Genomic DNA, 26,706 nt, shown 5'->3' on the forward strand with positions numbered 1-26,706 from the left:
AAAAAAAAAAAAAAAAAAAAAAAAAAGAGTTAGAAAGCTATTACATTAGACTGGGTAAAAGGTGATGATGGTGGCTGGAACTCGGTTTGGAGTGATTGAAAAAAAAAGATTGTAGTGATAGAGGCAGTGGTGAACAGACAGATTCCAGATATGTTTTGAAGGTGGAGTAGACAGTCCTTATTACTGGGTTGAATAAGGAATCAAAAATGATGTGTAAGGTGCCAAAAACGATGTCAAAACTTAGGACCTGTGCAACTGAAAAAAAAAAAATGAATTTCCTTTCATTGAAAATGCAGAAGACTGGGAGAGAAGACAGCAGATTTTGTATGTGGAGGAAAAAGTATCAACAGTTGGATTCTAGATGTGTTGACTTTGAAATAATTATTAGATGTTTTAGAGAAGAAATGAAATAGGCAATTGGAAGAAGGATCTAGAGTTCAGGGGAGAGATGAGATACAGAACCATAAATTTGAGAGTTTTCTGCAAAAAAGTAGTATTTAAACCCATGGACCCAATGGAGTGATCTGAATGATAACTGTAGAGATGAACAAGCCTTAGGTTAGCTGATCCCTGAAATATCTTCTCTAAATTTGTTACAGGCTGTCTTTTCTAAAACCTGCAAAGTCAGCTATGCAAGTTGAAACTAAACCATTGGATAAACTCATGATATAGATTAATAATACAAAAAAACTTATTGTCTTCATATTGTGGGAGGTCCAGTATGTCCCAAATGATAAATTTCTTACTGTCTTGTCCATTTCATAAGTATAGGAAAAATGGTCTATGTGGATTTCTAAACATAGGAAGGTCTGACATTGGCTTCTTCTGACTCAATCTCGAAAAAGCTTAGAGCAAGAGATTGCTTGGTACTAAGGATTAAAAGGAACCTTTCATGTTAAAGTACAAAATTTGAATTTGATCCTTTGAGTGACTTTTCCCTAAAATGGAGTCCTTACTGTGTAAGCAAGGGCAATTGTATGCTCCTTTGTTGCTCTGCAGACAACCGTGTGGGCAACTGCTACCTGAAGTTTGGACCTCGAGGAGATGGAAGTCTATCTTGCAACACCGAGATTGGGGTGGGCGTCAGCCGTTCTTCGTGCTGCTGCTCTCTGGGAAAGGCCTGGGGAAACCCCTGTGAGACTTGCCCCCCTGTCAACAGCAGTAAGTACAAAGCTGAAGAAGAGGAAGAAAACCAGCTGGTATCTAAAGATGCGTTGCCGTTTTATTCCTGACTTGGGAGTGAGGAGTGTTTAGTGAGGACAAAACAAAAAAATTGAATTGGGACGACTTTCAGTGATCACACCGAAACCAGACAAGAGTGTTAAAGGACTTGAATTCCTCTCTTTCTGTGTTTTTTCATATGTTTAAAAAATAACTTTTAACCATAATCAGGTATGAATAGTAGTAATATCAGTTCTCCATGATATCACAGATAAAGTGCATTCCTGATTCTTCTCAAAGGTTATTGAGTTCAGCTTCATCGGTGTGTTATATTCTTGAAGTCATTTATAGAATGCCTTAATTGAAACATCTGTTCTGATATGAACATGAACTGAAGCCTGTATTCTGTAGTCTTAATTTACTAGCTAAAAAAGTTGTGAGGGAGTTTCTTTCTTTAATTAAAAACAACTAGTTTGTGTTATTCTACTGTGTATGTGATTAATGAAGTACGATCTTTTTATGTAAAGTATGGTAATTTAAATTTGTATAAAAAGACACTAAGAAAAATGTGGATACACCGCTTAGGACGAGTATACTGAGCCTGGCTTTTGCTTAATGCTTGCTCATTGTCTCTGCCACTTGGACACAGGTATCAAACCTCTTATTTTTCTATTGTTTTATAGCTGAATATTACACCCTGTGTCCCGGAGGTGAAGGCTTCAGACCTAACCCCATCACGATCATTTTAGAAGGTGAGCTACCTCATTGTTACCCAAATTTAAACAAGGTAAAGTGTTACTTTTCGAGAAAAGCTGCTAGAAAAGCTAGGGCAGAGCAGTCCCAAAGCAGATTATTTAGTAAAATTAAGATGGACATTAATTACTAGGATGTTAAACAACCACATTTATCAAGCAGGAATGATCCATTGCAGTGATGTGATGTCTGACTGTTCTGCAGAGAAACTCTTTCCCATTGTCCCCTAACTTGAATAATCCTCAACTTACTTTATTCATTTTCTTGGATAATGGTAAAATTTCCCTGACAAAGCCAAGAAGATATTTGATCAGAATAAACCTGCCATCTAAGTGTGCATTCATTTGGATGCATAGGAGTGTTCTGATTGCTACCAGATCACACTTTTGAAAGCTCTAATATTAACTCTTATCCCTTGTGAAGGTGTTTGTTGTAAGTGCACTGTCTCCCCTTTTATAGACATTGACGAATGCCAGGAGTTACCAGGTCTCTGCCAGGGTGGAAACTGCATCAACACTTTTGGGAGCTTCCAGTGCGAGTGCCCACAAGGCTACTACCTCAGCGAGGAAACCCGCATCTGTGAAGGTGATGAATTTGGTGTCTAAAAATGCTCAGTGCTGTTTAAAACAAAATGGCTGCTGAGGCCTGGGGAAAGGCCCATCCTCAAATTCTACAAAAGGCTCACTTAAGACTGATTCATAGCTTTTTTCTTTTCATATCAATGTGGCTAAGTTGTATGATGGTAGACAAATTAGTTTACAGCCCATTGCCGTAATTCAGTGTATTTTTCTAGGAGGGTTGATTAAGTATAAATTGGGAAAATGGGATAGTGTGAAAACCTACAATACTAAATAAGTTATTAGTGAAAATATTGATAAGAATTCTATTTTACGTAGGAAAGTTGGTAAGCTTAAATGCGACCAGTGTCTTGTTACTGATCAGTAATTTTTAAATGTTGGACTGTATGGTATGAAACAGTTCAAAGGTTATGCAGCTGCCGTCTTGCTGCCATCCTCTCACTTTATCACATGGTATTTCAGTCCTTTTAGGGACTTGTCTCACCACCAAACTGGGGGCTTCTGGAGGCAAGGTCCACATCTTACTCATCATTACAGCTGCAAGTTCTAGCTTGCAGTAGAATCTCAATATTTAGTTGTGAAATGAATGAATCCTTCTAACGATGAACATTAAACATGTAGCGTAACTATTTCCATTACAACTTTTCTTTTGGAACATGTTCGACAAATGCATCTGGAAGAAATAGGTTGTAATAAGGAGAACAATCAGCAGCGGCACTCCTTCAAGAATCTCTTAATAGGTACTAATTTAAAAGAAGCTACAAAGACCAAGGCTTTCCCAACCTGCATTCACTTTCAAGCTGGCATTAAAACTTAAGCCTAAGTGACATAGGATGAAAGCAGGCTTTAAAGAAATTCCAATTGAAGAATGTGCGTTGCAACAAAATATGTGTGTGTGTGTGTGTGTGTGTGTGTATATATATATATATACACACATATATGCCAAGGAAATTATTTTTTTGCCACTTTAGAATAATTTCTTTTGAAGCTTTATATTTTTTAATATGGGGATTTTTTTTCTTTTGAAGAAAGATGTATCTGTGCTATATAAATGCACATTTGGGATATTTTCTTTATTTCTAAACTTTCTGTAAATAGAGATTTCGAGAATCACCTATGCCTTGTCCAGTCATCTAAGCAATATAAATTCATTGAAAATAAATTTATTAATAAATGGATATTCTTGCCTACTCTAGATATTGATGAGTGTTTTGCACATCCTGGTGTATGTGGGCCTGGGACTTGCTATAACACGCTGGGAAATTACACCTGCATTTGCCCACCTGAGTACATGCAGGTCAATGGAGGCCACAACTGTATGGGTAGGTAAAGAACTCTGAAATTAATTAGAGCATAATAGTTGACTTCACATGTAAAACACTTATGAGTCAGAATTATTGTTCAGGAATTTTGGAAATTAAATCTTCATGAATTGAGGTATTTCAGAGCCTTGCAAGCTGCTGGGTTAGTATCAAGTTTTTGACCTTTGAATATACAGTTACATTTTAAAAAGCATCACTCTGATGCAGAAAATTTCCTCAAATGTTATATATTCTTAAATTTTTCATCTCCATTCTTATAGTGTGAACATTATTATACAAATAAAAGAACACTTAAACCTTAATATTTTTTAATTAAATAAATGATTTTGAGAGAGAAATATGTATTCACATTGTCTCTCAACAAAATTGTAAGTGAAATCCTTTAAGGATAAAGGAGAGATGTTAGTTAATCTAAAAATGATTTCTCTTTAGAGTTATTTTAAGATACCTTCAAGTGACTGAGAAACTTTTCAGAGTTGTGCTCATCAGGAAAGCTTGATGTCTACAGGTGGGCTTCATTATCGACTCCTCATGAATACAAATGGCTAGCTTATTTGTTATTCTTTATGTAGACATGAGAAAAAGCTTTTGTTACCGAAGCTATAATGGAACCACTTGTGAGAATGAGTTGCCGTTCAATGTGACAAAGAGGATGTGCTGCTGCACATACAATGTGGGCAAAGCCTGGAACAAACCTTGTGAACCATGCCCAACTCCAGGAACACGTAAGCTCACGGCTCATGCATCTGCTGACCCCCATGTCGGTGATACACATGTATATGTAACAATATAGTCAAAGTCAATGTGTGCTAAAACTAGAGATGCTCAGTTCCGAAAATATCCAAGAGTATCATATGGCTCTGTTTCCCAAGTGACCCTTTTTGGGATTCATACAATAACTTCTGAGACATTATGTTGAATAGGGTTGTGAATCCTGAAAATAAGATCCATTGTTGAAGAGTTAGAGTTTATAGCATTAGTCCATTTAAACTCATTATCTTCAACTATGCTTGTCAAGTATTGATTTATTCATCAAACAAATATTTATTGAGCAACTATTGTATGTCACTGTGCTAGACATGGAAGGTATAATATTTGGAAAAAACTAAATTCAATAAGGATTTTGTTTTAGTTCAGGTGTGGAAAATATACAGAGTGTTTTTTAATGAGCAAATTTTGCATAAAAGCAATCAGTTGTCGAAGTGTGCCTTTTACATCTTCTTCCTCAGACCTCAATAAAATTTGTAGGCAAAAAGTAGAGCTTGTCTTTACTTGGCCATGCTTTTTTTCACAAGACAGATTCTTTTGAAAGAAAAAGTGAACGATAATAGAGATAAGAGCAAAATGCTTGTCTTAAAATTGCTGTCCATCAAGTTCTTTTATGACCTAGAGAGTGGCAATTTTTAATAGCTATAGATACTAAGAGTTGAACCAGTAGGCCAAATAAGAAACAGTGATTATGCATTTGTTGCCAAATATTACTTAGAGTGTATCTATTTAAATGTTTCATTTAATGTGTTGATGAAATGAAATTAAAGAGAGAAATGATGAAAAGCAACACATAGGCCTGTTTCAGTGGCTCAGATTCACTGGTCAAATGGATTTTCTTAGCCTTATCTTGCCATTATTATGTTCCATAAAAGTAAATAGAAACATTCCTACAATTCTCAACTTTAAAACTCCATAGTTGCAAATTGAAGATTGTTGATTTGGGGAATTAAAATAGCATTTTCTTTGTGAGAAGAAGCAAAAGGCTTAGAGTTGAGAGGCAGGTCTATGTTTAAATTAAAACTCTTACAATACTTATTATGTAACCTCCTGGAGGGTATTTATCCTTTCTGAAATTGATTTCTCATGTATAAAATAAAAATAATAAATAATTACAATGACTCATTCATATGGTTACAATGACAGTTAGGGAGGTGATGTATATCCATTATAATCTATACATTACCAGACAATTAGAAACCATTAAATTAAGCATCTGTTGTGTGTCTTTCTGTCTATTCTCAATACTTGGTATATATTGGTGGATGAAATATACAACATCTCTGACTTGATAGCACTTGGAATTTAGTATGTAGTACAAGTTTTACATAATACTGTTTTCAGGAGTTTTGCTTACTTGTACAGCTGTGAGCTTCAGAAGCGTTTTTCATCTTACAAATCAGAATTCTTTTAAATTTCTATTGATTTGGTGAATTATGTATATGAATACCTCTTATAGTCCCTATTTTATTTCATAATGCATTGTTTTTGATGACTCAATTTTCACATTCCAACAAATAGACACAGTAAAAGAAGACAAAATTCACATCTCATTCATTATTCATGGTTTACCTGTTTCCCCTGTACATTATTTTTGCATGTCTATACCTTTGTGCAATCTATAATCCCTTTTTAAGTTTGGACTTGCCTATTTTCTTTATCTTTATAAATTGGATCTTTTTTAGAACTCTGAATATCAACAGAAAAAGAGTATTTAAATATCAAAGTAGACATTTTAAATCTTATAATGATTTACTTGCCTTCTGATATCAGAGCAGTAAAAAGTTAATGAGAGTAATAGAAATAACAATAATCATAATGGTAAAATGCCTAGATCCACTCCTAGCAGAAGCCGGCATTGCTATCAAATAAATATAATTGAAATCAAAATGTCTGGTTGTGAATAATGTGAACTATATTTGTGAGAGTAATACAAAATGTTATTTTGAAGGAATTTGAGAAATTTAAGAGTGCATTGCTTTGTTTATGTCTTAAAGCTGACTTTAAAACCATATGTGGAAATATTCCTGGATTCACCTTTGACATTCACACAGGAAAAGCTGTTGGTAAGTTTTTCCAGATTATGTTTGTTTTAATGCATGTGTGTAGCATTCTGTAAAAATCCATTCTGTGTTTTTAAAATTCAAGAGTACCCCAAAATATAACAATCTAGATTCCAATCTAATATAGTTAGACAAGAGAAAAATAACAGACTTACAGACTCTAAACAAGCATTAATAATGGTATTCCATCAACATAGTCTGGTGACTGGGTTATAGTAGTTATGTGACTATCTTAATATTTGCTACATCCACCAAGCTAAAACTTTAGTTTCCCTTGTCATGCAAATTGTATTACATGACTCTAAATAGTCTACCTTATGTTAACCTTTAGTTCCTATTTTTCTAAGTACATTTTTTAATTTTTGGTGTATTTTTGTAGTATCTCTTTTTACTGGTCTAAATATGAATTTGCAGACTTATTATTCAAATAAATCAATTCCTTCTAAATGTACATTGTGTTGCTCACTCTAGTTTTCTTCCTCAAAGATTTGGTAAGCAATGTAGTTTGGTTTTTTTTTTGAGATGGAGTTTTGCCCTTGTTGCCCAGGCTGGAGTGCAGTGGAGCAATCTCAGCTCACTGCAACTTCCATCTCCTGAGTTTAAGTAATTCTTCTGCCTCAGCCTCCCGAGTAGCTGAGATTACAGGTGCCTGCCACCATGCCGGCTAATTTTTTGTATTTTTAGTAAAGACAGGGTTTCACCATGTTGGTCAGACTGGTCTCGAACTCCTGACCTCAGGTGATCCACCTGCCTTAGCTTCCTAAAGCGCTGGGATAACAGGCATGAGCCACCACACCTGGCCTAAGCAATTTAATTTTAAGTCTCCATTGTGAATACATGATAAAGTACATACAATGATGAAAACATAACTTTTTAAATCAAATGAATAGCAGCAGTTAGGGTAACCTGAAGAAGGGGCTTGACTGCCTAGAAAGTTCATTTGCTATATTGACACTGAAATTACTTGGTATATTTTATTAGCTGCTTACATTTTTCCATCATTCTTTCTATATTCTGGTATATATGTTTTTATGAACCACAAAACTATGCCAGTATATAATTTTTTGTAACACTGAATATTTGCTCTCATCCCAGGGTACACGTAGCATTATTCAAGGTGATATGGTAAGTATATTAAGCAGAACAACATATACTTGACGAAATATGCTCCATTTCAGACATTGATGAATGTAAAGAGATTCCAGGCATTTGTGCAAACGGTGTGTGCATCAACCAGATTGGCAGTTTCCGCTGTGAATGCCCTACAGGATTCAGTTACAATGACCTGCTGTTGGTTTGCGAAGGTAATCTGAACAATGTATGTCCTTAATTCAGTATAATTTGGTATACATAAATAGCATTCAGATGGTTTCTGATTTTTACTATTTCTTCTATAATTTTTCAAGAGTTGATCATCAAAGTGTGACATGAATGTAACTGTAATACAATAATCAAAAGGACTCTTTCACATTGGATTGTTGCTCTTTCAGATATAGATGAGTGCAGTAATGGTGATAATCTCTGCCAGCGGAATGCAGACTGCATCAATAGTCCTGGCAGTTACCGCTGTGAATGTGCCGCAGGCTTCAAACTTTCACCCAATGGGGCCTGTGTAGGTAAGAAAGTGGCTGACTCATTCTTTGGCACTGAGCACAAGATTCCTTAGACTTCCCATCAAAAACTATTTCAAGAATAATTTTGGAAAGATTTTCGCACTTAATCTGTTCATTTATAGTGAACCTATTTCACCATATCTTTCAGATTATTTTGTTAAGAAAGTAGATCTCTTCAACGGATTTCCCCAGGATTGGACCTAAAATAAAATAATATCCTCGAGATGCCAATAAACATAAAAAATTGCATGATTAGAGAAAGGGTCGGATACTTTAAAGCCTTGCTTATTTTGATTCGGCTCTTGTTATGGTTCATTTTCAGCCTGTCTGTAATAATTAATAGCAGGTTAGAGAAACACAACTGTGAAAAATGAAGAAATCTTAATAAAAATCAGATACATGTAGCATATGTTTTAATTTTCTTGTTTTAGATCGCAATGAATGTTTAGAAATTCCTAACGTTTGTAGTCATGGCTTGTGTGTTGATCTGCAAGGAAGTTACCAGTGCATCTGCCACAATGGTTTTAAGGCTTCTCAGGACCAGACCATGTGCATGGGTAAGAAGGACATGTGGCTCCAGGGAGTGAAGTGGGGCTGCAACTCCAGAACAGATCACAGTTCCATCAAGTGCCATGAGTAACTGCTATGTCTCTGTCAGAAACAGTCTTGCAAAAAATTGACTAGGTCAAACTGTCTCTATTCAATATACAATTTGCAAGCAGGGACATAGTAGAATATGTCCTTCAGTTCAGTGATTCACAACTTTTTATCCAGAAGATGTTCACATGGCTTGACAGGCACTCAGACACGTGGGCTTATGTGGAACTTACCCTAGCACCCGCTGTCCCTACCTTCATGTTTCTACTCAAGACACCATGTTGGAATGCAAGAGTAGTAGTAAGAGTGGCAGCATTCAATTTAATAGGTTTATACACATACACACATTCTTTTTAAAAAACAAATTATTGAATACATGGAATTTATGTACATATTTTATGTTTTGTCTCTTAAAAATAGCTTTAGAAGCAAACATAGCCAAACTTTAAAAATTCCCAGTAGCTAATGTAATGGGTAGTCAAGTGATAATAGTGCTTAGTGAGTACTTGCTGAGCTGATGATTAATGAGTTTTCAAAGGCAGACGGGCTGGATGCCATGAGGCTGGGACTGAGTATAACCCCTCAAGTCTGATGTCAGCAATTGGCTCTGCCTCTGCCAAAGAGTTTTCTTTCTGTGCTTCACACTTGAAGGAGGAAAATTAAATTTAAAACTTGGCTACTAATAATTAGCATGTTCTCAGTGTGGAAAAGGCTAGTGCTATTCAACTACTCTTTTGATATTCAAGATATTATCTATGTTAATATTAAAATTAGATTTCAGTACTGCAGGACTAATTTCCTTCATGGTGTATCCATACAACAGGGACTACCTGGAATATGTCTCTAGCTTCATCCATTGCCTTTGGAGCTTCTTCCATGATGGCAGGGAAAATTCTCTAGGTGATGCTTATTCAAAGGAATATATAGGATCTGGTCCTATTTGCATAACATTCTTAAGAATGTTTGCTTATACATGCTTCTTCTTTCTATACTCCCAGAGAGTATGATCTACCAAAACAAAAATGTGAGATTTATGATTCAGAAATTCATATGGGGAAAATCTGCCCACTCATAACAATTCTTCCATGATAAAAGTTGGTCAGACTCTTCAGTAAGACCTCCCTTATAAAGAGCTTCCTTCGTAAAGAACAATACCAGTCCCCCACCCTTTTTTTGGTATGGTAGAGTTTCAACAGGCTGGAATTGATAGTTGGGGAGTCTGTTCTCTCATATTATGGATGACCTTTCCAAATATTATCTTAATTAAGTTTTTTTTGAAGTATAATAGTGAATTCTAATAAACTTTAATTTAGATTTCATTACTTCATAAAATTTAGTATACTAAAGTTTATCTTTGTTTTTCTGCTCAAATTAAAAGATTTAAATTTCTGGGTAAGTCTTTATAATGCTTAATGAAACAAATTGTTTTAATATTTCAGAAGATCAGTTTTACTTATGATTATTAAGCAGACCTGATCATTAATACGTCTCTGCTAGGCTATGTCTGAATATTATCTGAGTACAGTTAGTACCTGTTAAACTGTATTATTTTCTTATAATTTTACAATTTTCCCTATATCATACTCATTGTCTTCAAATAGACATGAGTTCCTAGTATTGAATGAGGAAATTCTAAGTCATTCAGTAGTTTAAACATAAAAGGGTGAATAGCCTATTTTTTTCTAGTTAAAAATGGAAATTTTTAGCCAGTGTTTCTTTGTAGATGTTGACGAGTGTGAGCGGCATCCGTGTGGAAATGGAACTTGTAAAAACACCGTTGGATCCTATAACTGTCTGTGCTACCCAGGGTTTGAACTCACTCATAATAATGATTGCCTAGGTAAGTACTTCATTCAGTCCTTTGTTGCTTCTATTTTATTTCTACGCAATGTGCTGAAATAAAAAACAAAACTAAATAACAAAAAAAAATTTAAATTGCAAATGTGTGCCAGAAGGTATATATTGACTAGTTTCTATTTTACTGAAACCATAGTATTTGCCTAAATAATCACAAGACAATATACTCTTGAACCCTTTTGTCAATCAACCAATCAATTCAGGAAAAAAGGTCATTCAGATCGTAGTAAACATATTGGGATTGATTTATGGTTTGGGGTATTTTTATTCCCTAAACGAGATCAAAAGTAGGCCCTTCATTGTCTCAGTGTTACTACAAGTATTTCATATAAATCCATTCTGGATTATTTACATTCAGGTACCAGTAGCCTCCTGGTAAGTCCCCCTGGGTACTTAACACTTGTCATGGTTTGACATTTCATTTTCCGTCAGCTTTTGAAACCAGGACGCCTTTCCCCACAAAAATAATGAATGGCGACTAGGTCTCTAGAATGGCCCTCAGAAATCTCTCCTGTGCGCAGTACAAGATTTTTAGCCTTTGGCCCACACCAACACTCAAATGTGAAATAGAGACTGGTAGTGAGTGGGAGAGGGTCCTGAAGTTGTTGGAGGAGAGAATAAGAGAAATGACAACAAATGTTAATTCCATGTTTACCAAGTGCCAGGAACTGCACAGATGCTTTACGGCATAATGTGTTGCAAAGTATGTAAAAGTAACTTAGGTTTTCTACCATTGTGGGACTGTATCAGAGCTCATCCCCATCTTCTAATTTAACCCAACATAAGTTTCTCTCTGTTTTATTTTTCGAAATTCCACAACTGTGAAAAAAAATTAAAGCTAATTGGACATTTTATTCAACCACTGCCTTCTTGACAGAGCGTTTGTACAGAGCCTTTGTACAGTCAGGGAGAACTAAAAAATATGGACATGGCGCTGATCAAAGTACAGTCTTCAAAGAACCCAGGAAATTACTCAGATGTAATCAAACCCTAAGCTTAAATGAAAACCTAATAATACTTAAAGTCTTTTTTTCTTTAAATTACATATTATGTCACCAGTTTCAGTGTTTTTAATATCATTGATTTCTCTGTAATAAATAAGCTCATTTATTTGTTCTCTGAATATGGTCAGTTTAGCTCCAGGTAAAGTATCTGCAAATTAGGTAATCAGATTAAATCCCACATATCCCCCCTGGCCTGTGGGAAAAGAAATTTTTTTTTCAATTAGAAAGAATGGAAAGCTTCACCTTAAAGCTTGACTTTTATCTGGTTCTAAATTCATGAGTTATGTTAATATCAAAACTGAAAAAATGTATCTGTGGTTGAAAAATAGGAATCTATGGGATTCTATTAATTATATGATCTTTACGATATTTGCCATTTTTCTCTGTTGATGAGGAATTGTAATGTGGGATTTATTGTAAATGCATGTCAATAAGTATGTTTTTAAGTTGCAACTTGTGAAACAATATACATGTTAAGAGCTCTTTCTGAAAAACGGACTCTTGTTTGCTTACAGACATAGATGAGTGCAGTTCCTTTTTTGGTCAAGTGTGCAGAAACGGACGGTGTTTTAACGAAATTGGCTCCTTCAAGTGTCTATGTAACGAAGGTTATGAACTTACTCCAGATGGCAAAAACTGTATCGGTAAGTATCTAAACAATAAACAGTCTTTATGGTGTTTTGTTTTGTAAAATGATGATGTGTACCTCCCCTCCTTTCACTTAAGAAGTCATTAACATTTCATTTTAGCATCAGATCACATGTTCAAGATAAGTTAAGATGGAAAATTTTAGTATAAGGTATAAGCCAACAATGGGAATGTCTCATAGGCAATGTTTTTGTTGGGGACAGAGCTTGAGGCTAATCTATCCATGTCTCAAGAAAAGTAAGCAAAGAAAACAAATCAAGAAAATTAGACACTTGCCAAATAAGAAATATCCAAGATGTCAGAAGCGTATCTCTGGGAATATTTGTTCATGGTGACCCAGTAGATCAGAGGACCCAAGTTGAAATCATGTTAATATCATTTGGCAGACAGATAAATCTATGCAACAATTATCTCATGCTTCAATTATTTTTTTTCTTCTTTTATCCAAAGATACTAATGAGTGTGTCGCCCTTCCTGGCTCTTGCTCTCCTGGTACCTGTCAGAATTTGGAGGGATCCTTCAGATGCATCTGTCCCCCAGGGTATGAAGTAAAAAGCGAGAACTGCATTGGTAAGAGTAACATTTATTCTGAGGCTCATGAATTGTTCAGTATAATAAGCCATGGTAAAGACTCTGGAAACATACTAAGTGCCAACCACTGCAGGCATGCTGACCAAAGGAATTAAACATATAGCTGCCTACATCTGTTTTATTGAACCATCAGAAATGAGGGTGAGAATAAAAAATTTAGGGATTTAGGATTTTTTCATTAACAGTAATCTTATGCTAGTCGGAGAATTTTCAGCATACGCTAATCTTTTTTCCAAATGTCAATAGAGACTGTCAATGAATTTAAAGAGTGTTCTGCAAAAATTGTGATCTTTGGCACCCAGTTTTAAAACAGCTATTAAAGGTGTCTAGGGTCTTAGAAATGTGAAGCAGAAAAATCTTGACAATGCTGTTGAGACATTTTTTTCCTTGGGAAGGCCTCATGTCAAAGCAGAAATATTAATCCATTTGTCATTACAGATGTTTTTCTGTTGAAACTCTTCCAGTACACACGAACACTCTAACTACATCAAAAGTGGGTCCCAGAATTGCCTAGTGGACATGATGAAGTCCGACCTTTTTTACAGTTCACTTTATTTTATTTTTATACAAATTATTTTTACAGCCTCGTTGAAATTCAGAAGCACCAGCATCTTAGTGTGGTTTTTCTAACAGGAAAGGATGCTAAGGATATTTTTTTGCCTTTGAGTTATCCAGTGTATTTTACATTCTATCGCCCTTGGCAAGATTGTACCTAAAGATATATCATTCTACTGTTCATATTTAAGGGAATTAAATAGGGCAGAAGGAAGCAGTGTACTTCATAGAATTTAATTATTCTTCAAACCATACAATTAGAGATCATAGATATCCCCTAGTCATTCTGATTTTTTTTTATTTCTATAGTTCATCATAAGATTGTCTAATGTTTTTGAAACTTAAAAATATAATAGTAATACTAGAATCATCTCAGTAAGAAGTTTCTGGAAAAGTCTATGATCCTGTCGTTCTTCCATTTTCTTTACTCATGCTCAATCTTGATTCTTCTTTGTCTCTGTGACCCTTCTGTTTATGGAATGCTAATAAAAGTAGTATGCCAACCACTAGGAAAGAAGTAGAAATACACATGCCTCTTTGTATCAGGCAGTCTTGGATACCTTTCCTCTTAATGAAAGTGTGGATATCTGTGATTTAGTTACATTTTATTAAGTTTCAGAAATATTTCCTTTTCCTTTATCCGTCGTTAGCAACGACACTAGTTTGCATCTCTGAAAAAATGGTTTTAATTTTTCTTTTTTTTCTTTGAGACAGCCTCATTCTGTTGCCCAGGCTGGAGTGCAGTGGCACGATCTCAGCTCACTGCAACCTCTGCCTCCTCGTTTCAAGCTATTCTTCTGCCTCAGCGTCCCACGTAGCTGAGGTTACAGGAACCCGCCATCATGCCTGGCTAATTTTTGTACGTTTGGTAGACCCAGGGTTTCACCACGTTGGCCAGGCTGGTCTTGAACTCCTGACCTCAAGTGATCCACCTGCCTTGGCCTCCCAAGGTGTGAAGAAATGGTTTTTAATTAACTTACTTCACTATAGTAATATTTTATTCAGACTAATATCTTTTCTACCAACTTTTCCCAGATAACATTCATGAGCACACGCACGTACATACACACACACATACACACACATAGATATATGTACATATCCCCCACACAGATATAAATTCATCCCTACAGTCAATGGGTATTACAGTGAACATGTGGCACCTTTCTAGGTTCTGGAAAACAGGAACATCATCTTTGCTTTGGGGTAACTTACTACCTAGTGGGAGAGGCCTATTTTGTAAATAAACCTGCTTTGTGAAGCCATCCTTAAAATACAGTGTGACAGACACTGTACTGAAGGTCCATTCAGGAGACGGGATCATAGCAGGAGGTGAGGGATCATTATGGTAGTTGTGAGAGGGTGGCAGTTCAAGAAAGCCCGTCACAGAGGATTGGTGATTGTCTAGGTCACTCTTAAATGTTGGATAGGAATTTACTGATCAACAAATGAAAGAGAGCAGAAGAGGCTCTTTGGAAACAGGCAGCATGGTAAGGAGCATAGAATGGCTAGCTCAGAAGATTGAACTCAAGCCTACAGTCAGTGTGGGGCCATTGCAGGAGTTTTTGTTTTTTGGTCTTTTGGTGTGGGGATGGTGTTAGTTTCTGCAGTTTTTTTGTCATTTTATAGAAGAGATGTGATGACTCATTTGTTAAACTTCTTCAAATATGAATTGAGAACTTGTATGTGCCAGTTACCGTGCCAGGAGCTGAGGGTGCAACAGTGAGCCAGACAGACATGTCATGTCCTCATGGAGCTTACATTCTAATGCGACTGAAAAGTAATATTTTTTCACGTGGTTAAAGTAATCCATTAAATAAATACTCCTATGAAAAGCAACCAAAAATCATTAGTAAGGTATGTTTATTTATTTTAAGGAAGCATTCCAGGGAAAAGGGGAAATGATGACACTCATATATGTCTCGGTCCTCCTAGTCCCATAGGCACAGATTTTCAAACGTAATCACATGGACGTTTTAGAAAGGCACCCCTGGTGGCCATGTGACAAGAAAAAGACAGGGAGATGTAGATGTCAGTTGAGAGTGGCAAATTATGTTAGGTTTGGAAGTACTCAGGAGGCAAAACTGTCTGCCACTTTCTGCTTGCATGTGGAGTTAAAAAAGGAGAGAAATAAGGGTGACTTGGGGATCACAATTTGGATTACTGAGAGAGAGGTATCAGGGAGATGGGGACCAGTTCATAGAACTTTTGGCCACATGGAGGCTGCAACGCCCATGAGACGTGGAGTTGTTCAGGTCAGGTAGGCAGGTAAACATACATACACCAGTAAGGATCAAAGACAGGAGGGTGGACATGGACTTGGGACTCTCTGGCACATAGCTGGTTGAAATTTAATATAACCTTTGACCTCTGAAGCAATAATAGTTTCTTTTTTATGAATTAATTAAACATAAAACATAATATCATCTCTTATCTGAAATATCAACTGGCTGGTGGACTGTGATAGTATAGACAATTGTTCATTCTCAAGTATTGAATGACTAATAAATGTTCCCCCTGTTCCGCAGATATAAATGAATGCGATGAAGATCCCAACATTTGTCTTTTTGGTTCCTGCACTAATACTCCAGGAGGCTTCCAGTGCCTCTGCCCCCCTGGCTTTGTACTGTCTGATAATGGACGGAGATGCTTTGGTAAGATTTGGAATGACTTCACTGTCACAGTTCACCCTTAGAAACTTTAAAGCTGGATTGTAAACCATCATTCTGGTATTAGTCCTAACAAAATACGTGTCTATAGTAAAATACATCTGCAAGTTAAAAATTTAGGTCTCAAACATCCGCAATGAACAATTTTTAAGATACTTTGAATTATTGCCACTGTTTCCACATTTTTATAAATTTTTTATGAAAAGAAAAATTGTTATTCTGATTTATCAGAATGACTAGTTTGTTGTTGGCATAGCTTTTTTGCATACTTGTGTATGCATTGCTTTTGATGTGATGTAACTTACTGAAAGTTATTTCAATGGTTTTTCTTAGGCGATCATGCAACAATGGAAAAAGAGACTCTGTAGAAATTATTTTGATACTGATCACGATTTCTCGAATTTCCTTAGCACATTATAAAAATAATTTAAGCATTTCAAATAATTAAATAATTTTGTAGCCAGGTCAGTCTAAATTGGCAAATGAAATCACAATTGAAGATTTTCAGACCTGTCTTAACTGCTTATCTAGCCTGCATCACATGTTCTGCAATGAAAAATGTTCCGTCAAAACAGTGTTACAAAATAGTTCCATCTGTAATGTTTGCTTTCTTTATTAGATACTCGTCAGAGCTTCTGCTTCACAAATTTTGAAAATGGAAAGTGTTCTGTACCCAAAGCTTTTAACACCACAAAAGCAAAATGCTGCTGTAGTAAGATGCCAGGAGAGGGCTGGGGAGACCCCTGTGAGCTGTGCCCCAAAGACGATGAAGGTAAGAGCAATGACATAAAACACCACTTTGTGTACCAGTTTTTGAATATTTGCCAGAGTGGGTTTAACCATGTAATTTATGAATATTTTAAGGGTGAAATCATCTCATTGCATATAAATTTTGATGGTTCATTGAACCACCTAGGCTGAGAAACTTCTTTTAGCTTTTGAATAAGACACATCTAAGCACAGGTGGAGTTACCCTTTCATTTCATTCCCCACCTCCAAGGTTAGTATTACTTGCTTTCAAAAGTATGAATTTGAGAGGCCCAAGGCAGGAGAAAGAAGGGAATGGAAATTATATTCCCAGTTGCTGCTGAGGTCCCATGTGGGATTGTATTGCAGGCTGTGGCTCTCAGAATATTACATTAAATTCTGAGAAGCTGAGTCAGCACAATGGCCCTTTACAGGAAAAGACCAATAGCCTCAGATCTTGTTAGCACCTGTAAATTATAGGATAATTCCCAGCAAGCTCAGGCTGGCCTGGCTCTAGGTTAGGGATGGCTTTTGAGTGTGATGGGCAGGGAGGTCTCTTTAGCTGCTCAGCTTTAAATGTGCAAACAGAAAGAACCAGGAGCACTGAGCACCTAGAAGGTGCCCTCACTAAATATGCTTTTAAAATAAATCATAAAAATAAAAGACTTTTGTTATAGACAACTTTGTAAAGGAGAAATAGTTAAGTGTAATTTCATGTGTATTGTTCATCCTTTCTTAATTTCTCTGATAATTTCAAGTTTTCAATAATGAAGAATTTGTATTTTTCTCTGTAGTTGCATTTCAGGATTTGTGTCCATATGGCCACGGAACTGTCCCTAGTCTTCATGATACACGTGAAGGTGCGCTTTGATGTATTTTATTCCTATGTTCTCATTTAATACAAACATATTATTTTATGTTTACTTTACAACTCATGCTAACTTTACTATATAACATATAGTATATTGTGTTTAACGGACATATATAACCCTTATTTTGTATCATATGCATTATACATATATCATATATCATGATATGTGAAATACATTACATATTTCTCTGACAAAAGAAGTATTTACAAGCCTGTGTTGAATAGACATAAACAGTACTGGCATGTCTTTTTATTTTTATTTTATTTTATTTATTTTTGAGACAGAGTCTCGCTCTGTTGCCCGGACTGGAATGCAGTGGCGCGATCTCAGCTCACTGCAACCTTCACTTCTTGGGTTCAAGTGATTCTCCTGCTCCACCCTCCCCATGTAGCTGGGGTTACAGGCACACACCCCCATACCCCACTAATTTTTTTGTATTTTTAGTACAGACGGGGTTTCACCATATTGCCCAAACTCCTGACCTCAGGTGCCTCCCAAAGTGCTGGGATTACAGGTGTGAGCCACTGTACCCGGCTGGCATATCTTCATGTGAGGGAATTAATGGACAGTTCTGTATTTTAGATGTCAATGAGTGTCTTGAAAGCCCAGGCATTTGTTCAAATGGTCAATGTATCAACACCGACGGATCTTTTCGCTGTGAATGTCCAATGGGCTACAACCTTGACTACACTGGAGTACGCTGTGTGGGTGAGTCAAGTTGAGTCCACATTACAGAATTTTAAAGTTCTATTTTACTTCTCGTATTCAGTAAAAGGTCTCTCAGGCCCCCTGGGTGGTGATGGGATTTACAAATCCAGGATAAATAGCTAGTAGTGGCACCTTCTTTGCCAGTCTTACATTTTCCAGTCAGACCTGATTCATATGAAGATGGAGAGAGTTACCGACCTCTGTCTTCAACCAAACATACAAAATTTTATTGTCCTAAAGGCTTACAATTGCTAAAATCTCTCATTGGACAAGAGATCCATTTTACTTTATGCCCTTCCATGTCTGCTCTTGAAGCAGAGGACCACATCCCTCTTCTGGATTTGTCATCTTTAGGGTGAGTATTGCTGCCTGGGGGCCAGAGCAATGCACCCTGATCCTTCAGACCCTCTGCACTGCATAACAGCTGGCCAGCCAAGGCCCAGGGGATGCCAGGGTCATTTGTGCCCTTCTCAGATACTGGAATTGGGTGAGGGCCAAGTGTGGGTCTTCCTGGGCATGCTCCTGAAAAACTAAAATGTTTTTCTTCTTCTTCTTATTCTTCTTTTTTTCTTATTCTTTTTTTTTTTCAGATACTGATGAGTGTTCAATAGGCAATCCGTGTGGAAATGGTACATGCACCAATGTTATTGGGAGTTTTGAATGTAATTGCAATGAAGGCTTTGAGCCAGGGCCCATGATGAATTGTGAAGGCAAGTGATCTTTGTCTTAATTATTATTTCTTCTTGACATAGAAAGTGTATTTTAATGCCTTGATATTTATTTATATTGCTTCTGATATTCTGCTAGTGAGCATATGGTGGGGTTTTTTTGTTTTGGGGTTTTTGTTTGTTTTGCTTTTAGTATTTCTTCAGTGCTGTTACAATAGCTGCTGTAAAGCTCTTGTCTGATCGTTCCAGCATCTGAGTCATCTCAGGTTTGGCATCTCTTCATTTTCTATTCCCTTGAGCTGGAGTCACAGTTTCCTGCCTTTTCAATATTTTGGTTAATGTTGGATTTATACTCTGGATATTGTGAATGATACGCTTCGAAATCAGTTCTATTACTCTGAAGAATATTGATGCATTTGTCTTAGCAGACAGTCAACTCCGGTAGGCACAATAGACTATCAGGCCTGTGAAGGGCATTGGCTCATCTGTCAGTTCTTTAAACCTTACTTGCCAGCACTCTTGATTTTGCCTTATGCATGCATAGTACAGTCATGCCACTTGAGCTGAGTAGATGAAAAACAAATAGTGTTTCTCCTTCTCTGGCCTTCTTCTCTCTGGGGTTCCCCTCTCTTTAGCAGACTTGGTTGCCCTAAGATTCCCTTCCCTTATTCCTCTGGATGGAATCTCACAAAGTTTCTACTGGAGAGTTAGCTACCAGATGGCAGCACTGCCAGGCCACGGTCATCTGGAGGTTAATTCCAGAAAAAGGGAAGCCAAGTCAATGTGCAGTTACTCTCTGCTGGTTGTTTGCCCTGAGTTTCAGCTCACCACTAAAAACGTCAGGTAGTTTTTATATTCTTTGCAGAGTTTATAGCTGTTATTTTTGAAAGATGAGTTTGTTAGGTACTAAATTCTGCATAGCAGATGTAATTTCTACTATTCTATTGCTTTCTGTATGACCACCAAGTAAATGACATCAGCATTTATTTACACAAATAATTAGAACTCTGGGCTGATCACATGCCTGTGTCCATTTCTTTGGTCAGATATCAACGAATGTGCCCAGAATCCACTGCTGTGTGCTTTCCGCTGCATGAACACTTTCGGGTCCTATGAATGCACATGCCCAATTGGCTATGTCCTCAGGGAAGATCAAAAGATGTGCAAAGGTAAGGCCACAGACGTGGGCGTAGTTCAAACTTTATTTGTCATGCTGGAGATACATATTAATGATTTTGTAATTGTCAACTAATTTCTTCTAGAGCTTTACAGAAATATATATATGACAGCATTTTGCTAGTAGATTTCCATACCTAGATAACAAGACACGTGATGGTATTTTTGTAAAATCAAGTCAGAGATAAAATGGGTTGAGAAGCCCACCATTGTCACACTCTTGGATTCTTATTAAAGCAAAGATTACCCTTCCCTGAACTTCCTATCGCTATGAGCAGTGCCAAAACTTACTCATCTGGGATACAAGCCAATAGTTGACAAAGGCTGGGCTTCTCCTTTCTCCATAATATTATGTGTTAAGTGTCAGAAGACCATATCTATAACTTAAAAGTACTAAACCATAGCTTGCTCCTGATCATTTCTTATTTTTATTTTTTGTTCTAGATCTGGATGAATGTGCCGAAGGGGTACACAACTGTGAATCTAGGGGCATGATGTGTAAGAATCTAATCGGCACCTTCATGTGCATCTGCCCTCCTGGAATGGCCCGAAGGCCCGATGGAGAAGGCTGTGTAGGTAAGCGGTAAAGGAAGGTGTCTGCTTGTGTAGTGCTTCCACTCCCAGCTGAATTAATGGCATTACTCCCACATCATCTTAACCGCAAGCCAACTATTTTTCCAGCTGTGATAAGGCAGTAATACAGCTAGCTTTCTTTCATCTCAGGGTCTATGCTAACATAATAAGTTCTAGATTGTGGCATTTATGCCTGCTCAAGAATACATGCCCCTTTGTTTTTTCATATTTTAAAGAAAATTATAAATAAAATTACATGTGTTCTGTAGGTACATATGTAACCAAGTAAATATATTTTAAAAATTTTAAAAAGATAAGCACTAATTCATAGAAGGAGTTACTGCTAGGGAAGACATTGAGATTAGAAGTAACTAGTCCAAAGTGATTTTAAGTGTATTTGTCAATTTTAATTTTTTTACAAAACAGTGAGTTTCTGAACTATTCTGAATCACGTGTCATATAAAAAATTAATATATGCAACAAATTATAATTGGATTTTTAGTTTCTTTCTTTTCATTTGTTAGATATTTCATTCAAATGAAGTACTTAATAAAGGTGAAAACAGACCTACATAGGAGGTTTAGCTATGCAGTGGTTCTTTCAAAAGCACTATTCTTCCAAGACCTGTTATCCCGGAAGATTAACCCAAACTTTTAAGTCATAATATGTGTTTCTCCAAATCTAGACAGGGCAAAATGCTAATAACCATGTATGGAAGAAAGGATATCAACATTGTTAACCATCTTATCTTCTTACTGTACATGAAATTTATTTTCATTTATTTTTCTCTTTTTCAATTTATGTGAATGAAAATAATCAGAGATTGGCTAAAATACTTAGAAATATGTTTTAATTTTTATGCATAGAAATTTCTTATTTTTATAACTAGCTGAATTTTCTATCATACTATTCTTTATTACATTTGAAGATATGTTTTCTGGGAAGAGGGAGTAGGCACTGTGATCAGATTAAGAGCACAGGTTTCCGGTCATGGATCTGCCATGAATGATCTGGATGACTTGAAAGTGATTTAATTCTCTGTTCTTCAGTTTCTTCATCTGCATACAGTGAGAAACTTAGTCTGCATGATTGATGGGAATGGAGGTGGTGGTTGTTGGGGAAGGGTATATCTCCTCTAGCTCTAATATTCTATCATCCTCTGAACTCACTTTTTCAAAGAAAAAACCCAGGGCAGCATTCTACATTTGTGTTCTGTTCATGGTTAAAAAGCACTACAAAAGATACAGGTTCTGAAACTTTTCTGATCCTCAAGCTTTTTATTATACCATGCTGATAGCTGAAATGTCTGCAATAATTTTTTTGATCATCACAAAACTCTTTGTAGAACACTTTCATGCAAACAGTGTTTTCACAGCTAGAAATCGCAGTTTAAAAACAGCAAAAATATTATTACAAATAAAAAGTATTTATAAAAGTCAGGATGAAAAATAAAGCCACAAAAACAATCAGTAAAAAATGCCCAAATGCATGAAATTGGAATCAAACAAAATTACCCCAAAAAAGTTGACTGCAACAGAAACTAAAGGTATTGCCATTAAGAGAATTAACGTTATGCAGGAAATCTAAAACCTCTTTAATGAAAGCTGTAAACCTAATCAGAGATGGAAACTTGACTATGCAATATGTTATGCCTTAGTAATTATTTCTTAAACAAATAAATGAATCAAGAAATCTGGTAAGTAGAACATTTTTTACCAAGATCATTAAATTTTCCTCTTTAGACTTTGGCAGTCTGTCCCAATTTTTGAAAGTTTATTTAACAATCTTTGATTAGAAGATCAGGGACCTAGGCAAATGGGAAAAGTATGGAGTGTTTTTGTAGAGACTCATTTCTACACTGCAGTGTGCAGATAGGTCGACGCAAAAGAGAAAATACTGGGATGCTATTTAATTATCAACAAACTAGTCTCCTAGACATGGAGGCTGCCAGCAGTGAGGCAGGAAGAGGAGAACCAGCAACTACCAAAGATTCTAAGGCTTTAAAAACTTTATCAGAACCACATGGACCCCCTAAATTACCTGGAAGCCCAATTGTAATGCCCCAACGGTAGAGAGCATGACAGATTTGGTGAGAGGATGTTCACACAACAAATATGAATTGAAACTGCACATTTGGCCCAGTTTGGCACCTGTGACCTGCTACACTATTTTTCAGTGAGTAGCTGAACTGGAGAAAATTGTTCAAAGATGAAAAATTACACAGGACCAGTATAGCTGGAGTTTGTGCAGGAGAGTGGCATGAAGTGGGTCTAAAGGTAGGCAAATGCCATGGAAAGGAAGTTGGTTTTATGCTAAAAGTATTATGGCAGAGTGACTCAGAGTGTGGACCCTGGGGATGGACTATGAATGTGAGAAATCTAGGTTCATGTATACCTGCTAGCTCTATAACCCAAGGCAAGTCAGCTTAAATATGTTCCTCAGATGTCTCATGTAAAAACAAATAGGAATTTTGAGCACACTTTCATAGGATTATTGGGAAGTTTAAATAAAAGAATTCATGTGAAACTCTTAGTGCAGTGCTTGGCATACAGTAAAATTTCAATTAAGTATTAGTTGTTGTTATTTTCTGTTTTACATGTTTAAATATCTTTGGCTGCCTTATACGTAATGGATTTTAAGGAGGTAGTAGCAAAAACAAGGGTTTCATTTAGATGACTGTCTTAAACATCCAGATGAGAGAAAAAAGAGGCTCAGATTAGGGCCACCGTAGTGTGGAAAAAGAGTGGACAGATTGAAAAAGTATGTTGGAAATAATCAACAGATTGGATTGCTGATGGATTGATTGAATATTTATAAAAGAGAAGTCCCTGGATTTTTGCTTGAGTAACTAAAGTAAATTAGCTTACTATAATAATTCACTTGATGCTACTATTAACGGATATGGAAAAGACTGGAAGAAACAGGTTTGGCTGGAAACACAGAAGAATTAAAGTTCTGTTTTGGTCATGCTCAGTGTCAGATATGTACTAGCTTTCCAAGTGGGAATTTCAAGTCAGCACATGTATTTATGAGCCACAGATGTAAATTGCTGGCAAATAGGTAGTGTTTGAAAAATCCTGGGATTCACTGAGATCACCGAGAGAGACCCTGGAGAATAAAAGGAGCAGGGCTCCTTCCCAGGAGACTGGACTCTGGTTGTTCCAATATTTAGAGTGACTGAAAATATTAGGAGACTAAGAAAGAGTAGCCAACAAGATAGGAAGTTCTCCATGTCAGCCTGGTGTCCTGACCACTAAAAGAATGGATTATTCAAGCAGTTAGGGAGTGCTCGCTTTTGTATGATGCTACTGAGTTGTAGAGTAACACAGAGTTGTAATTAGATTTGGTGACTTCTTTGGGAAGTTTCGGTGAAGTGGTGGAGCACATACATTAAGGAAACCATCAGTGCTGAGGTGAGGGAATTTATCGCCAGAAATCATTCTTCCAGAATTTTGTTCTGAAAGGGAATCAATACATGCGATAGCAGCTAGAGGGCTAATAGGTGAATAAAAGAGTTTTTTGTATTGTTTTAAGATGAAAGTTACTAGAGAATTTATGCTGAGGGAATGATTCCTTGAAAAGGGAGCATTGTAAAATCTGGGAAGGCAATCTAGGGTACCAGCACAGAGCTGGCCTTTGAGAAAAAACAAAGACAGTTTAACTGTTGAAGGAGGACAAAAGGTTGAAAGTGAGGGTACAGCCAGGTTCATAGAGAAGAGATGTTTTATTAGTCTGAGTGTGAAGTGTCATTTTAGAAAATGGGAGTGTGAACATATTAAGAAGTATAGTAAGATTGTTGAGGTAGGATCACGTACCCACTTGAGATTTGAGTCTTGAGTCATGAGTCTCATTAAAATGAGACCTGTTTTCCTCTGGCCTGTCATGCTGCACTGGATTGGACATAGAGTAGGTAGAAGGATGTGAGCATCGGACAAGAGTGATGGACAATGAAAAGGTCAGTAATTGGCGATCCCGATGCGGCCCACAAATTGTCCAAGGGGAGCAAGTACAATGCTGGAAATCAGAATTTTTTAGATAGAGCAACATCACTCCAAGATATACCCTAGTGAAGTTACAAATTTCAACAGAAAAAAAAAAAATCAGAGTTTTTTTTTTTTTTTTTTTTTTTGAGACGGAGTCTTGCTCTGTCGCCAGGCTGGAATGCAGTGGTGCAACTTGGCTCACTGCAACCTCTGCCTCCTGGGTTCAAGTGATTCTCAGGAATTCGTAACGCCAATGGCAATAAAGCAAAATTAATCTAAGAATTTGAAGCACAAATTATGTAATACAGCACAAGCTGTATTATCATAATCAAACTTGGAAGAACTCAGGCAGCATATCCAGCAAGAGCCCTTTTTGAAAAAAAAAATAATTCAGACAAATCAAATATAATTCAAGATCAAGGTGAATAACATTAGGGATAGGATTAGATCAAGGCGGCAGACCTTGTACCTCAGATTCTAGAAACAATAAACTGAAAAAAACTTTTACATTCATAATTCATTATTTTTGTATATTTTTTTAAATTTCTGAAGTGAATATTTTATTCTAAAAGACGAAAAAAATAATCATAGGAGGCACATCATGGTGAATTTCAAAACACTAAGAGGAAAATGAAAATCCTTAAAACTTCGGGAGAGAAAACCCAGATTTCCTGCAAATGAACGGTAACAATGGCTTTAAAAAAAAATAAAGGAGCAATATTTTGAAAGCATTCTAAGGACAAATAATTGTGAACTAAAATTTTATACTCAAGTATGGAAACAAAAGAAGACCTGGTCAGAAATCTGTTTTAGAATATTTATACCCCATTGAAATAATTACTGAACTATATATGCTGATTTTTTTAATTAATTCAAGAGGACGAAATAATATATGTGAAACAATAGTAAGTCAAGAAACCAGTAAGCCTCACTAGTTTAAATAGACGCTGATGGCACACTAAAAACCTAACAAACCAAAACTTCTAGGTAACATCAACATGGCAGGTGATTCAGAGAGAGAGCAGAGATAAGTAAATTTATGCCAACGTGTTTACCATGGCCAGAGCTTTCAAAACAGATACTTCCTGGCATTGATAGAAAAGTATTCATTAAGAATGCATGTTAAAGCTGTTCAGTGGTTTCCCCTATAAGAACAGAAAGAAGACTGTAACTTCCAAATATGAATTCAGAAGGAAAGGAGGGCATAGGACGGAGGAAACCATACAGTAAATATAAAACAATATAAAATGGCAGGTAAGACTCTAAACATATCAGTAATCATGACAGATATGTGGTTTAAATTGCTGGTTAAAAGATAAATGTGTTTTTAAAAATTCAGCTAGGTACTATTTCACAGAATTGTAGTACCAAAATCGAAATGTGAGATAGGTTGAAAATAAAAATATTGAAGGCAAATACTAATGAAAGCAAAGTGCATGCAAAAATAAATGTCAGTAAATTTTTAAAATTTTTAAGTATAAAGATGAAAGGAGCAACTTATCAAAAAGACGTAGTTGTCATGGGCTCTCTTACACTCCTAACAATATACCTTTGTAAAAAAAACTTAAAATTTGCAAAATATCAAAAAAGCACAAACAGTAAGGATATAAAGAATTGTAATAACAAAAGTTTTGTTGAAGTAGATTTCTTTTTTTTTTGTAATCTAGTTAATGTATCATTTATTTGAGTTCAATATTTTTTCCCATTTATTTATTTTATTGCATTTTAGGTTTTGGGGTACATGTGAAGAACATGCAAAATTGTTGCATAGGTACACACGTGGCAGTGTGATTTGCTGCC

General features: G+C 36.2%; 1 protein-coding gene across 3 annotated transcripts in view; it reads left to right on the plus strand.

Moving 5' to 3' along the window:
- Positions 1-26,706, plus strand: part of FBN2 (fibrillin 2) — a 263,141-nt gene that overhangs the window by 214,690 nt on the left and 21,745 nt on the right. For all 3 annotated transcript variants that reach the window (XM_032262361.1, XM_032262277.1, XM_032262432.1), the window contains 19 exons: positions 1,000-1,161; positions 1,845-1,913; positions 2,374-2,499; positions 3,689-3,814; positions 4,387-4,539; positions 6,580-6,648; positions 7,824-7,949; positions 8,136-8,261; positions 8,690-8,815; positions 10,579-10,695; positions 12,232-12,360; positions 12,815-12,934; positions 16,039-16,164; positions 16,799-16,951; positions 17,721-17,786; positions 18,381-18,506; positions 19,097-19,216; positions 20,221-20,343; positions 20,795-20,926. In XM_032262361.1, the coding sequence (XP_032118252.1) occupies positions 1,000-1,161; positions 1,845-1,913; positions 2,374-2,499; positions 3,689-3,814; positions 4,387-4,539; positions 6,580-6,648; positions 7,824-7,949; positions 8,136-8,261; positions 8,690-8,815; positions 10,579-10,695; positions 12,232-12,360; positions 12,815-12,934; positions 16,039-16,164; positions 16,799-16,951; positions 17,721-17,786; positions 18,381-18,506; positions 19,097-19,216; positions 20,221-20,343; positions 20,795-20,926 (2,295 nt within the window). The remainder of the gene's footprint in view (positions 1-999; positions 1,162-1,844; positions 1,914-2,373; positions 2,500-3,688; positions 3,815-4,386; positions 4,540-6,579; positions 6,649-7,823; positions 7,950-8,135; positions 8,262-8,689; positions 8,816-10,578; positions 10,696-12,231; positions 12,361-12,814; positions 12,935-16,038; positions 16,165-16,798; positions 16,952-17,720; positions 17,787-18,380; positions 18,507-19,096; positions 19,217-20,220; positions 20,344-20,794; positions 20,927-26,706) is intronic.

The sequence above is a fragment of the Sapajus apella genome, unplaced genomic scaffold (genome assembly GCF_009761245.1).
Source record: "Sapajus apella isolate SASKATOON/1434 unplaced genomic scaffold, GSC_monkey_1.0 scaffold1, whole genome shotgun sequence".
Classification (NCBI taxonomy): Eukaryota; Metazoa; Chordata; class Mammalia; order Primates; family Cebidae; genus Sapajus; species Sapajus apella.